The 15,000-nt window shown below is 43.3% G+C and overlaps 1 protein-coding gene and 1 long non-coding RNA gene across 2 annotated transcripts in view; one reads left to right on the top strand and one right to left on the bottom strand.

The window, feature by feature from the left end:
* Nucleotides 1–9,334, bottom strand: part of LOC135092098 (uncharacterized) — a 21,090-nt gene extending 11,756 nt beyond the window's left edge. The window contains exons 1-2 of the long non-coding RNA XR_010262744.1: nucleotides 9,204–9,334; nucleotides 7,922–8,049 (exon numbers count right to left, since the gene is read on the bottom strand). This is a non-coding gene — a long non-coding RNA (uncharacterized LOC135092098). The remainder of the gene's footprint in view (nucleotides 1–7,921; nucleotides 8,050–9,203) is intronic.
* LOC135092095 (tryptophan 2,3-dioxygenase-like) overlaps nucleotides 1–15,000 on the top strand; it is a 23,294-nt gene that overhangs the window by 7,614 nt on the left and 680 nt on the right. The window contains 9 exon segments of the mRNA XM_063990308.1: nucleotides 2,131–2,273; nucleotides 5,460–5,593; nucleotides 7,939–8,076; nucleotides 9,235–9,324; nucleotides 9,327–9,383; nucleotides 9,385–9,462; nucleotides 10,532–10,781; nucleotides 11,777–11,870; nucleotides 12,373–15,000. The exon segment at nucleotides 12,373–15,000 is cut by the window's right edge and continues 680 nt beyond it. Coding sequence (XP_063846378.1) covers nucleotides 2,131–2,273; nucleotides 5,460–5,593; nucleotides 7,939–8,076; nucleotides 9,235–9,324; nucleotides 9,327–9,383; nucleotides 9,385–9,462; nucleotides 10,532–10,781; nucleotides 11,777–11,870; nucleotides 12,373–12,667 — 1,279 coding nt within the window. The 3' untranslated portion in view covers nucleotides 12,668–15,000.

Genomic DNA, 15,000 nt, shown 5'->3' on the forward strand with positions numbered 1-15,000 from the left:
TCCTCCTCCTCCTCCTCCTCTTCCTGCTCCTCCTTCTCCTATGATTTCGCTATTGTTAGAGGTTGAGTATTCTCTCTCTCTCTCTCTCTCTCTCTCTCTCTCTCTCTCTCTCTCTCTCTCTCTCTCTCTCTTGTCACGAGGATCAAGTTTAATTTAGGGCCAGGTTTCATAACACGGGCGCGAAATATGCACGAGAGAGAGAGAGAGAGAGAGAGAGAGAGAGAGAGAGAGAGAGAGAGAGAGAGAGAGAGAGAGAGAGAGAGAGAGAGAGAGAGAGAGAGACCTCAGCTGAAAAAAAAAAAAATTCCTGATCTGAGGAGGAGGAGGAGGAAGAGGAGGAGAAGGAGAAGAGTAGGAGAAAGAGGAGGAGGAAGAGGGAAATGTGAGAGTTAATGCACACACACACACACACACACACACACACACACACACACACACACACACACACACACACACACATACAAGCGCGTGCAAGAGGCCGGCAGGCAGACAAGAAGACAGACAGGTAGGCAGACAGGCAGACAGGCAGAAAGACAAGAAGGTATTACGCCCGGGAGTGAGAGAGTGTTGTGAGGCTTCTGTGAGTAAGCATGAGGTGGGTCAGGCTCATTCATGGCTGGCGGGAGGAGGAGGAGGAGGAGGAGGAGGAGGAGGAGGAGGAGGAGGAGGAGGAGGAGGAGGAGGAGGAGGAGGGAGACAAAGGGCAATGACATTACAAAGAGTTGGAAAGGAAGAGGAAAGAAAAATGTGACGAGGAGGAACAAGAAGAAGGAAAAAAAAGAAGAGGAGGAGGAATATAAAGGAATACAAAGGAAATAACAGAAAGCAACAGCCCTACTGATGCTAACGAGGCTGTCTGTGTGAGAATACTACCACTACAGATTCTGAATTAACGGCGCAAAGAACAGCAAGGGTTAGGAAGGGTTAGGGAAGGAACACCAAGCAGCACAGGGGGAGAAACAATTATGGAATGTGATAGAAAAGGCGGAAGGAAAAACATATAGCTGTCTGATACTATAAGTGAGAGAAAAGAGAAAGTAATTATGCAGAAAAAGACAAGAAGTAGGAAGAAGGGTTGGAGAAAGGGGAGAAGAAGAATAAAGGAGGAGGAAGAGGAGGAGAAGGAGTGCTTAAAAGATTCTACTTACTGTGCCGAGAGAATTCTAAATATTTACGATTTTAACAATAAGTAGGAAGAAGAGCTGGTGAAAGGGGAGTAGAAGAAGAATAGAGGAGGAGGAAGAGGAGGAGAAGGAGTGTTTAAAAGATTCTACAGTGTTACTACTTACTGTGCCGAGAGAGACTTCCAAATACTTACGATTCTATTAAAGAAAAGTTAACTGCGTCTGGTCTGAATCGCATACCTGTGAGCTTATAGCCATTGTTACCAGCGTGGTTTACGTTATCAGATCCTCGAGACATTATGAATAGCTCTGTTGAATACCCTCACATCCCACGCTTCTCTAAACTTAACAAGCCTTTCGTATAGTTTGTCGCGCTGTCGTGGATCATACTGAATTTTTCTTTGTAGGAGGAGGAGGAGGAGGAGGAGGAGGAGGAGGAGGAGGAGGAGGAGGAGGAGGAGGAGGAGAAATGTAAAATAAGAAGACAGTAACAATACAAGTGCTACAAATATGAATGAGAGGAAATACTAAAAGAAAGGGAAAAAGGAAACACGAAGAATAAGAAAAGGAATAATAATAAAATAAACAAATAAAGCATTGGAAGAACAAATATAAATACGTATGACATAGATAATAAGGAATGAATATGACGTGTTCTTTTGTTACCATGGATGAAAGAAGAAGAAGAAGAAGAAGAACCACCACCATAACAGCAAGTCAAGAACACTTTTTGCAATAACAACAAAACAAATCATTAAAACCCACTCGCTTCTCTTCTCGTCCTTCTTGTCGTCACTCTCTCACCCCCTCCTCCTCCTCTTCCCCCTCCTCCTTCTCCTCCTCCTCCTCCTCTTCCTCCTCCTCCTCCTCCTCATAGTACAACAAAACACACTTTATCTACACGAATGACAGCAAAATTCTAAAAAATATTATTCTAACCCCACATGATCAAAGATGTTTGTACTTACTAACACTTCCCTCTCCCTCTCCCTCTCTCTCTCTGCAGGGAGGAAGGAGGCCAGGAGAGGAGCCTTGGAGACTTCAAAGGACTCAATTACACCAGCTACCTCCAGCTCCACCACATCCTTCACGCCCAGGAGACAATTACTGAAGCTCACGATGAACACCTGTTTATCGTGGTGCACCAGGGTGAGTGTGTGTGTCAGGGTGAGTGTGTGTGTCAGGGTGAGTGAGGGTGACAGGGTGTGGGTGTGAGGGGTGAAGGTGTGAATGTGTATGAAAGTGTGTGAGTGTGAGGCTAAAGGTTTGTGGATGTGAGGATGTGTGGGTGTAAAGGAGATGGTGAGGGTGAGCGTGTGTGTGGGTGTGGCTGAGTGTGAGGTGAGGGCGGAGGTGAGGCGGTGTGGTGACGGAAGGAATATAATGGCTGATATGATGTTTGTGTGTGGCGACATTCTTTGTGACCATGCACATGCACACACACACACACACACACACACACACACACACACACACACACACACACACACACACACACACGTATACATTCACTCACTCTCCTTTCAAATTCTCAACAGCATATCTCCTTCTTACATCTGACAACGACCCTGAGTGTTTTGACACCCTCTCAACTTTTCTTCATTAATTTCTGCAACATTCGCGGTCTAAGATCTAATTTTCAATCAGTAGAACACCACCTCTCCTCTTCTAAACCTCCTCATCTTTTCGTCACTGAAACTCAGATGTCTGAGGCAACTGACAGTAGCCCCTTTTCTGCTCCCTCCTACTTTCTCTATCCTCATTTTCAATGCAAAGCTGGATGCTGCGTTTATGTGCGCAACGACAACCTGCTCTCGTGCCCACGCTCTTGAATCTTCCGAGTTTTCCACCATCTGGCTACGACTATAGAGTCACTCTCAAACTAAATTTATCTGTGTTGTATACCTCTCACCTAACTCCTCTGACTATAAGAAATTCTTTGACTACTTAACTTTTAAAGTGGAGCACATTCTGACCCTCTTCCCTTTTGCAGAGATCTCCATTCTTGGAGACTTCAATGTTCACCACCAGCTTTGGCTTTCCTCTTCCTTCACTGACCATCCTGGTGAACTAGCCTTCAACTTTGCTATCCTCCATGACTTGCTATCCTCCATGACCTAGAGCAATTGGTGCAACACTCTACTCGTATTCCTGACCGTCTTGGAGATACGCCCAACATTCTTGACCTTTTCCTAACCTCTAATCCTTCTGCTTATGCTATTACTCTCTCTTCTCCATTGGGCTCCTCCGATCACAATCTCATATCTGTATCTTGTCCTATCGCTCCAGTCCCTACTCAGATCCCCCTAAGCGGAGGTGCCTCTGGCGTTTTGTCTCAGCTAGTTGGGGGGACCTGAGGAGGTATTTTGCTGATTTTCCTTGGAATGACTACTGCTTCCGTGACAGAGACCCGTCTCTGTGTGCTGAGCGCATAACAGAGGTGATAGTGTCTGGCATGGAGGCGTACATTCCTCACTCTTTTCTCGACCTAAACCTTCCAAACCTTGGTTTAACACAGCTTGTTCTCGTACTATACATGATAGAGAGGTGGCCCACAAAAGGTACTTAAGCCTTCCATCACCAGAATCTCATGCACTTTATATTTCTGGCCGGAACCATGCCGAGTCTGTTCTCCAACTAGCCAAAAACTCCTTCATTAATAGAAAGTGTCAAAACCTTTCAAGATCTAACTCCCCTCGTGACTTCTGGCATCTAGCCAAAAATATCTCCAATAACTTTGCTTCTTCTTCTTTCCCTCCTTTATTTCAACCAGATGGCACCACTGCTATCACATCTATTTCTAAAGCTGAACTCTTCGCTCAAACCTTTGCTAAAAACGCTACCTTGGACGATTCTGGGCTTGTTCCTCCGTCTCCTCCGATTCTGGGCTTGTTCCTCCCTCTCCTCCGATTCTGGGCTTGTTCCTCCCTCTCCTCCGATTCTGGGCTTGTTCCTCCCTCTCCTCCACCCTCTGACTACTTCATGCCACCTATTAAAATTCTTCGCAGTGATGTTTTCCATGCCCTCGCTGGCCTAAACCCTCGGAAGGCTTATGGACCTGATGGGGTCCCTCCTATTGTTCTCCGAAACTGTGCCTCCGTGCTTGCACCTTGCCTAGTCAAACTCTTTCAGCTCTGTCTGTCAACATCTACTTTTCCTTCTTGCTGGAAGTTTGCCTACATTCAGCCTGTTCCTAAAAAGGGTGACCGTTCTAATCCCTCAAACTACCGTCCTATTGCTTTAATTTCCTGCCTATCTAAAGTTTTTTGAATCTATCCTCAACAGGAAGATTCTTAAACATCTATCACTTCACAACCTTCTATCTGATCGCCAGTATGGGTTCCGTCAAGGCCGCTCTACTGGTGATCTTCTGGCTTTCCTTACTGAGTCTTGGTCATCCTCTTTTAGAACAACCTGTTTGGAAGTAAACATTTCACGCAGGGAAACCACAGAACGCCTGACTTCTGATCTTTCTAAAATTTCTGATTGGGGCAGAGCAAACTTAGTATTGTTCAATGCCTCAAAAACTCAATTCCTCCATTTATCAACTCGACACAACCTTCCAGACAATTATCCCCTCTTCTTCAATGACACTCAACTGATCTTGCGAACTGCATGCCTCCCCTTCTCCCGCGGCCTCGCTGCACAAGACTTTCTTCTTTCTCTCACCCCTATTCTGTCTACCTCTCTAATGCAAGAGTTAACTAGTATTCTCAATCATTCATCCCTTTCTCTGATAAACTCTGGAACTCCCTGCCTGCTTCTGTATTTCCACCTTCCTATGACTTGAATTCCCTCAAGAGGGAGATTTCAAGACACTTATCCTTCAACTTTTGACTACCGCTTTGGACCCTTTTATGGGACTGGCATCTCAGTGGGGATTTTTTTAAATTTATTTAATTTTTTTTTTAAATTTTTGTTGCCCTTGGCCAGTGTCCCTCATACATAAAAAGAAAAAAAAATCATCTTCTATACCACTCCCTCTCCCTCTCTACTTCTTCCCCTCCCTACCTCTCTCTCCCTCCATACCTTCTGTACCACTCCCTTCTGCCTCACCCTCTCCCCGGCCCCTCCCTGTCTCTCACGAGTTAAAGTGACACGGGTTTTCAAGAATGTTTTTACGGTTCTAGTGACAGATTACCAACATTTCTCCACTATTAACAGGGAAAACACTCCTGAGAACTTGGCTAATCATCTCTGTGGCCTTGGAAAATAGTTGTGGTGAGAGAGCAAGCGTTTTTGAATACGGTCCAAGTATCTCACCCTCTCTCTCTCTCTCTCTCTCTCTCTCTCTCTCTCTCTCTCTCTCTCTCTCTCTCTCTCTCTCTCCCGCAGCCTACGAGCTATGGTTCAAGCAGGTCATTTACGAGATTGACTCAGTGCGCGCCATCTTCAGCGAGGAAGAGGTCAACGAACACAAGATGCTGGAGATCGTCAAGTGCATGCAGCGCGTCGTCCTCATCCTCAAGGTCAGCTCGGGTCAAAGGTCACAGAGGGAGAGTTTTAAAGAGGGGAGGTGTTAAAGGGGGAAAAGGTGTTTTTGTGAGAAAATGGGGAAAAGAAGAGTGTACGTGATCAAGAAAAGGTGTGAAAAAGAGGGTGTTTGTCAGGAAAAAGGGGAAAAAATCAGTGTGTGTGAGGGAAAAGAGGAAAACGAGTGTGTATGTGAGAAAAAAAGGGGAAAAACTGTGTATGTGAGAAAAAAGTGGGGGGAAAGTGTGTTTGAGTAGAAAAAAAGGGTGAAAAGTGTGTGTTTGTGAGAAAAAGGGGTAAAGAGGAAAAAAAAAGGGGCTCAGAAAGAAGAAAAATAAGTTAAATGGGGAAAACACAAAAAAATAGCTCAAAAAAAGAAAGGAAAAGTAAAATACTTAAAAAAATGAAGAAAAAGAAAAAAAAGGAAAAGTGAAAAAAACACAGAAAGAGGGACAAAAGAAAGTAAAAAGGGGAAGAAGAAAAGAAGGAAAAAAGAAAAAACGCTCTTAAAAACAGGTAAGAAAAGAAGAAAAATAGAAAAAGGGAAGACACTTTAAAAAAAAAGAGTTAAGGAAAAAAAAAGGAAAATGATTTAAAGAAGGAAAAAAAGCTCAAAGTGAGGAAATTAATGATATTTAAGGGAAAATAAACTAAAACTGGTAATAAAGATTGGAAAAGAGAAAAAAAAAATGGAGAAAGAAATAATAAAGATGACGGGGGAGGTGACAAGAAACGGGAGAATGTGTGTGTGTGTGTGTGTGTGTGTGTGTGTGTGTGTGTGTGTGTGTGTGTGTGTGTGTGTGTGTGTGTGTGTGTGTGTGTGTATGTGTGTGTGTTTGCATGCTGTCACTGGTAATAGAAGGAGGAGGAGGAGGAGGAGGAGGAGGAGGAGGTAATGAAGAGGAGATAGAGAAGAGAAGCCAACAAAATTATTTAAGTCACCCTTCTTACATGTTACAGAAACCTAACCTAGTCTTATAACCTCCCTCCTTCCCTTGTCTCCCTTCCTTCCTTGCTCCCTCCCTCTTCTCCTTCCCTACTTCCTTCTTTCCACCTCCTCGTGTTCATTCAGCATTCAGAGAGAGAGAGAGAGAGAGAGAGAGAGAGAGAGAGAGAGAGAGAGAGAGAGAGAGAGAGAGAGAGAGAGAGAGAGAGAGAGAGAGAGAGAGAGAGAGAGAGAGAGAGAGAGAGAGAGAGAGAGAGAGAGAGTTTTTTTCTTCTTCCATCTTTTCTCTCTCCTTCTTTCCCATCATTCAATCTTTCTTTACTCCTCTGTTTATATGATACTCTTCTTCAGTTCATGTTACCTCCTCCTCCTCCTCCTCCTCCTCCGCCTCACTAGCTTGGTTTAATAGAAGTTTGAAGGCAGAGAGAGAAATGTACAGAGGAGCCCTTCTATATTACTTATTTAGTGGCCAGTATTCTGAAACCGCTCTCTCACCACGACTATTTTTTCAAAGGCTGCAGAGATGATTAGCCAGGTTCTCACGAGTGTTTCTCCTGTTAATAGCTTGGAAATCGTGTTAATCCGTCACTAGAACTATAAAAACATCCTTAAAAACAGTGTTCTCCTTTTATTAATATATGAAACTTGTTAATCTACCACTAGAACCGTGAAAACATTCTTGAAAACTCATGTAACTTTAACTATACTACATAGAGGTTTTGTAATGGCGCAGATGTGTTTCAGAAGTTTGCCCTAATCCTGAAACACTTCTGTTCGCTTATCGATAACTTTCAAAAGGCTTTAGATGAAGTGACACGGTTTTTTTTTTAGCGTGTTTTTTTATGATTCTATTGACAGATTAACAACATCACTACATTGCTGACACGAGGAAACACTTTTAAAAACCCGGCTCAGCATCTCTGTGGCCTTGGAAAATTGTCGTGGAGAAAGAGAGGGAAGCGTTTCAGAATACGGATTTACGATAAGTTTCACGGATTTTTAAGGGTGTTTTTAAGGTTGTAGTGACAGATTAACAAGATTTCTACATTATTAACAGGAGAAACACGGCTAATAATTTCTGTGGCCTTGGAAAATAGACGTCGCGAGAACAAAACTTTTCAGAAAACATTAATAATACGATTTTAAGGATTTTTTTTCGTTTTTTTATGGATACGTGACAACTTAACAAGATTTCTCTATTGGTAAAAAGGAGAACAGCGCTTTTAAGAATGTTTCTATAGTTCTGGCGGCAGATTAAGATGATTTCCACATGATTAACAGGAGAAACACTCTTGAGAACCCGTCTAATCATCTCTGTGGCCTTGGGAAACTGTCTTAGCGAGCGAGCAAAGTGTTTCAGAATGCGGGCCTGTCTCACCTTCCCTTCCCCGCCAGCTGTGCGTGGACCAGTTCCTTATCCTGGAGACCATGACGCCCCTGGACTTCATGGAGTTCCGGGACTACCTCTCACCCGCGTCAGGATTCCAGAGCTTCCAGTTCAGACTCCTGGAAAACAAGCTGGGGCTGAAGAACGTGAGTGCATGGGTGGGTGGGTGAATGGGTGCATGGGTGGATTGGGTGGGCGGACGGACGGATAGGTAGATAGACAGATAGATAGACAGATAGACAAATATATAGATAGATAAATGGATAGATAGACAGATAGACAAATATATAGATAGATAAATGGATGGATTAATGAAGAGAGAGAGAGAGAGAGAGAGAGAGAGAGAGAGAGAGAGAGAGAGAGAGAGAGAGAGAAAGAGAGAGAGAGAGAGAGAATTGCTCGTTTTCTCTGAACGTAAAGGTGAAAGTGGCAAGAAAACGGAGATGCGTCGCCAGAGAGAGAGAGAGAGAGAGAGAGAGAGAGAGAGAGAGAGAGAGAGAGAGAGAGAGAGAGAGAGAGAGAGAGAGAGAGAGAAAAAATTGCTCGTTTTCTCTGAACGTAAAGGTGAAAGTGGAAAGAAAACGGAGATGCGTCGCCAGAGAGAGAGAGAGAGAGAGAGAGAGAGAGAGAGAGAGAGAGAGAGAGAGAGAGAGAGAGAGAGAGAGAGAGAGAGAGAGTAGGTTAGATAAGAATCTTGAACTAAGGAGTGTAATTGTAGATTGAAGGGAAGGCTGCTGAGAAGGAAGGAAAGGAAAGGAAAGGGAAGAGAAAGGAAGGGAAGGGAAGGAAGGAAAGGGAGGGAAGGAAGGAGGGAGGGAGATGGGGTGTGATACTAAGGGTGAAGAAATGAAGGAAAGTGAGGGATAATTCTAGGGTAGGTGAAAGAGGGAGGGTGAGGAGGGAAAAGTGAAAGAATATGAAATAGAAGAAGAGTGTAGGGGAGGGAGGGAGGGAGGGAGGGAGGGAGGGAAGGTGTGAAAGGGAGGTGATACGTGGCTTCAGCTTAACTACGAGAGAGAGAGAGAGAGAGAGAGAGAGAGAGAGAGAGAGAGAGAGAGAGAGAGAGAGAGAGAGAGAGAGAGAGAGAGAGAGAGAGAGAGAGAGAGAGAGAGAGAGAGAGAGAGAGAGAGAGAGAGAGAGAGAGAGAGAGAGAGAGAGAGAGAGAGAGAGAGAATTTTACTTTTCCGTCTATATCAATTTATTTGGTGGCAAGGAATTAACATTTTTCTCTTCTGCCTTCTCCTCCTTCTCTTCTTCTACTGACAACATTCACTTTACTTCACCTCCTTCGTCGCCTTCTGCAGGAGCTACGGGTACGCTACAAGCAGGAGACGTACAAGAAGGTGTTTGGCGACGACCCTGAGATCCTAAAGGCCATCAAGGACTCAGAGGAGGGAGCCGTCCCCTTCAGCAGCTTCTGTCCCGCTGGCTGGAGCGAACCCCGGGCCTGGAGGAGGGAAGGCTTCAATTTCTGGAGGAAGTACAAGATTGCAGTGGACACGACGCAGGAGGAGAAGAGGCGTGAGGCGGAGGTGAGGAGGAGGAGGAGGAGGAGGAGGAGGAGGAGGAGGAGGAGGAGGAGGAGGAGGAGGAGGAGGAGGAGGTGGAGGTAGGAAGAGGAAGATTGATCATTAACTAGGAGATGGAAACAAGAGGAGGGAGGAAGCAACTAGGAAGAGGAAGAAAAGGAGGAGGAGGAGGAAATAACCTGTATGTAGGAAGAGAAAGACGAGGAGGAGGAGGAGGAGGAGAAGAAAGAAAATGAAGACACTAGGAAATAAACACACACACACATACACACACACACACACACACACACACACAATTAGTTGACTGACAAAAAAAAAAAAAAAATAATAAAAACAATACTCAATACTTATAACATACTAGCAACGCCTGTCACAGCTTTATATATCAACACATCACTCATCTGTCCCGCACTTAACCTCGAGACATTAACAGTAAAATAGTAAAAATAAATAGAATAATCAACCTAATAAATCAATAAAAAAAAAAACTATCATTGCAAATACAGACACACAGACAAAACCTGACCTAACCTAACTAAAACCTAACTAAACCAACCAAACCTAACCTAACTAAACCTAACCTAACCTAACCTAACCTAACCAAACCAAACCTAACCTATCCAAATCTAACCAAACCTAACCTAACCTAACCTAACCTATCCAAATCTAACCAAACCTAACCTAACCTAACCTAACCTAACCTAACTAAAACCTAACTAAACCTAACCAAACCAAACCTAACCTATCCAAATCTAACCAAACCTAACCTAACCTAACCTAAAACCTAACTAAACCCAACCAAACCAAACCTAACCTATCCAAATCTAACCAAACCTAACCTAACCTAACCTAACCAAACCTAACCTAACCTATCCAAATCTAACCAAACCTAACCTAACCAAATCTAACTAAACCTAATCCAACCTAACCTAACATGACCTGACCTAACCAAACCTAACCAAACCTAACTAAACCTAACCTAACTAAACCCAACCTAACCTAACTTAACGTAACCTAACCTATATTAACTTAACCTAACTTAACCTAACCCAACCAACTCGTGCTCCCCCAGGCCGAGAAGGAAGAGCACATGAAGAACCACATCTACGCGCAGTACAAATGTCGCCAAGAGCTTTTTGACAGCATATTTGACGAGAAGATTCACAACGCACTGATGGCGAGGGGTGAGCGGCGCCTGTCCCACCGAGCACTGCAGGGAGCGCTCATGATCTCCTTCTACAGGGAGGTGCCACGCTTCCATCAGCCCTACCAGCTCCTCAACCTCCTCATGGATTTAGATTCTCTCATTACCAAGTGGAGATGTGAGTATGAGTTGTGTTTATGTATGAGGGCCACTTCTTACTGCTTGGTTTTCTTCTCTGGCAGTTGTTTTTCTTCTTCTCTGGGGTTGGCGCCATGCACGAGTCTCCTCCAGGTGTTTCTGTCCCTTGCATCTTCCTCTGTGCCTCCCATCCTTTGCAGTTCTGCCGTAATTCAGTTCCTCCATCTCACTCTCCGTCTTCCCCTTGATCTTCTTCCTTCGATTGATTTTCTCCAGGCTCTTCTGTTTGGTTCCTGGTCTTCTTTTTCTGAGGCAGTGGTCAAAGACTACGAGAACTTAAAACAATGGCCGGCTGAGGGGCGCAAAAGGAAAGGGTAAAAAATATTATCCAAAGTTGGAGAGGAGTCCTGAAATACAGAAGCAGGCAGGGAATTACAGAGTTTAGAGAAATACAGAAGCAGGCAGGGAGTTACAGAGTTTACCAGAAAAGGGATGAAAGATTGAGAATACTGGATAACTCTTGCATTAGAGAAGTGGACAGAATAGAGGTGAAAGACTGAGAATGCTGGTTAATTTTTACATTAGGGAGGTGAACAAAATAAGGATGAAAGACTGAAAATACTGGTTAACTCTTGCATTAAAGAGAGGGACAGAATAAAAGATTAAGAACACTAGTTAACTCTTGCATTAGAGAAGTGGACAACATAGAGGTGAAAGATTTGAGAATGCTGGTTAACTCTTGCATCATAGAAGAGGACAGAAAAGTGGTAAAAGATTGAGAATACTGGGCAACTCTTGCATTATGGGGGAGAATAGGGGTGAAAGAATGAGAATACTGGTTAACTCTTGCATTAGGGGGGTGAACAGAACAGGAGAGAAAGATTGAGAATTCTGGGTAACTCTTGCATTAGGGAGGTGAACAGAATAGGGGTGAGAGAAAGAACATTGAAAGTCTTGTGTAATAATGGAGTGTTGTATAATAACTGGTATTAATGTCTACTACTACTACTACTGCTACTATTGCTCTTTGTTCAGACAACCACATGATGTTGGTGCAGCGCATGATCGGGACGCAGCTGATTGGTACAGGCGGCTCCTCAGGCTACCAGTACTTGCGATCCACCCTCAGGTACGTGTGTGTGCGTGTGTGTGTGTGTGTGTGTGTGTGTGTGTGTGTGTGTGTGTGTGTGTGTGTGTGTGTGTTAAGTTTGTATCATTTATATTTTTAAGTTCTGTATAGTGACTCAAATTTTTTTTCTCCTCTTCTTCCTCCTCCTCCTCATCCTCCTCTCTCCCTCCCTCCCTTCTTCATATCAACTTTCACTTTCCTTTCTTTCCTCTTTCTTCTTTCGTTCCTCCTTCTCCTCCTCCTCATCGTCCTCTTTTATGTCTTTTCTTTTTCTTCCTTTTCTTCAACTTTTTTGTCTTTCCTCTTCTTTTTCTTTTCTTTTTCTTCTCCTCCTCCTCCTTCTTAATTCCTCTCAACATCAACATATTTGTCCTTTTTTTTCTATTCTTCTTCCTTTTCATCAACTTCTTTTTATCACCATCTTCTTCCTCCCTCTTCCTTTTCTTCTTCCTTCTAATCATCAACCTCTTTTTGTCTTTTCCTTCTCCTGCGCCTGCCACAGTGACCGCTACAAAGTGTTCATCGACCTGTTCAACCTAAGCACGTTTCTCCTGCCGAGGAATTCCGTGCCGCCGCTGGATCGTCAGATGAAGACCCGCCTTAGCACGATGGAGGAGCCGGAAATGGAGGAACGTCGCGGGAAGGTCGTTCGGTCAAGCGCTTTCTCCGCCTCCGGGTTCGTGTCCTCGGAGTCGCCGTGCCCTTTGGATAACAGCGAGGAGAAGATGTTCTCTGACAGTGACCTTGAGAAGAGTTTGGAGGAAAGCATTGAGAGATCCTGCGAGGCGTCTATGTAGGTCCTCAAGTCCCTGTTGAAGTCCTTGATCCTGAAGTCCTACATTCTGAAGGCCTTTGATGCGAGGGAGGGAGGGAGGGAGGGAGGGAGGGAGGGAGGGAGGGAGGGAGCGAGAGAAGCGTTCTATTTTGCTCGTATGTCTTTTTTGAAATCCTTAAGTGGTAGAGAAGGATGGAGGGATGGAAGAAGGGAAGGAAGGAGGAAAGGAAGGAGGTGAAGGGGAAGAGAAGTGTTCTATTAGGCCCTGAAGTCTTGAAGGAGGGAGAGAAGGAAGAGAGATAGAGAAGTTTTATTTTATGCTTTTATGACTCGAGTACCTTCTCCTTTCTCACCCCTTTTTGAATTCTCTAAGTGGTGGAGAAGCATAGAAGGGATGGGAGGGAGGGAGGGAGGGAGGAGAGGGATATAGAAAAGTGTTCGGTAATGTTCGTATGATTCGGATACCTTCACATTTTTCAGTCCTTTTTGAATTCCGTTAATGGTAGAGAGGGAGAAACATGTCCTGTGGTGTTAGAACGATGAAAGAAGGAAAGAAGGAAGGTAGGAAGGATGGAAGAAGGGAAGGAAGTCTATCATGGCCTTGTAACTATCAGCTAACTTCACATTTCTCACTTCTAATGCTACAATATTTAGGGGCCAGTCTATCGTGGGTTAAGTTTGAGTTCACTACTAGTAACGGCGAAATCCTATATTGTATACTGTGGCACCTCAGTGGACCTTTTTTTTTTAATATATTTTGTTGCCCTTGGTCAATGGCCTTCCTATATAAAAGGTGTCCTATTGAGAGTGGAGGTAAAGAGATGGGATGTAGTCCTGCCTCCCTATAGCCACAAGCTTTGAGATGCTAAAGTCCAAACACAGACGCCCCGGAAGCCACGAGGGAGCAAAACAGATTAGTTTCCCTTTTATATTTTAGGTTTTCTCTCATACTCCAAAATTTAATACCGTTTTCTATTCTTGATTTCTCGTGCTTACAATACTATTCTTGGCTATGCTCTTGTATGGTCTATTTTGTGTCTCTATTGTTCTTCTCCCTCTCTTTCTCCTCCTCTTCCCCTTCGCCTTCTTTACTCTTTGCCTATTCTTTATTCTCCTATTCCACTTTTTTTTTTCTTATTCCTTGTTCTTATCGTTCTCGTTTTCCTCCTCTCCCTGTCCTTCCTAATGTATTTATTCCTGGTTCTTTCGTTTCAATTTGTTACCGCTATTACAACAACAACAACAACTAGTACTACTACTACTACTACTACTTTTGCCTCCTCCTCCCTCCTCCACCTAGGCATTTCTATTCACGAGTACAAAGTAAGACCAAACTCGGACTGACATGAACTGATAGTCTTTTGTTTCTCTTCCCGTGTGTATTCAACTTCGCCAACCGTACCTCGTTCATACGGAGGGCTAATATCATACAGCGTTAATTAATATCGTGGCCTTATCACTGCCAGAATGTCCACACACACAGGGAAGATACGTAAGGGTAAACAATTCACTGCCTCTGGTGCAAACACGTAGCATTTCTTCTCTTGGTTAGAACGTACTGGGAAAAAAAAAAAAAATATTGTACCCGTCAGTGTTTTTTTTTTTTTTTCCCAGGAGGATCAAGATCGATTTTTTTTTTTTATCATTTTATTCCCAGGAGGCACTACGAAGTCACCACTGCATCTGTATGTATGTATGTATGTATGTATGCATGACTGATTATGTTTTATTTATAGGTAATTTCTACTTACTTTTTTTGTTATACTGCACTCTTGTATGGCAATTATTATTATTATCATTATTATTATAGACGAAGGAAAGCAAGGTAGTCAGGTAGGAAGGTAGATAAAGATAATAGATGTAGAGTTAATATCTTAAGAGGAAATCGATCATGTGTGTTCTAGGGGAATAAAGAGAAAGTAATATGTTGAGACACGTTCTGAGTACCTAGGGATGATACTTGTAACGCTGAGGCCTTGACATACCTGAGAGAGAGAGAGAGAGAGAGAGAGAGAGAGAGAGAGAGAGAGAGAGAGAGAGAGAGAGAGAGAGAGAGAGAGAGAGAGAGAATCATATTTTGTTACATATAAAACTAAAAATACTTTCAATCTTAGGTACAATTCAAATTTTCCAGATAAACTAAGTGAATAAAAAAAAAAGTTCCCTTTTAACCATAATTCATAACATTACAAAAATATAAAAAAAACAAATAAATAAATAAATAAATAAATAATGAGAATAACGCTAATAATTTAACTGTGAAAGAAAGTGTGAGTGTGTGTGTGTGTGTGTGTGTGTGTGTGTGTGTGTGTGTGTGTGTGTGTGTGTGTTAGTAAATACTGCCCTACTGAATGA

Source organism: Scylla paramamosain, chromosome 39 (genome assembly GCF_035594125.1).
Source record: "Scylla paramamosain isolate STU-SP2022 chromosome 39, ASM3559412v1, whole genome shotgun sequence".
NCBI classification, from domain to species: domain Eukaryota; kingdom Metazoa; phylum Arthropoda; class Malacostraca; order Decapoda; family Portunidae; genus Scylla; species Scylla paramamosain.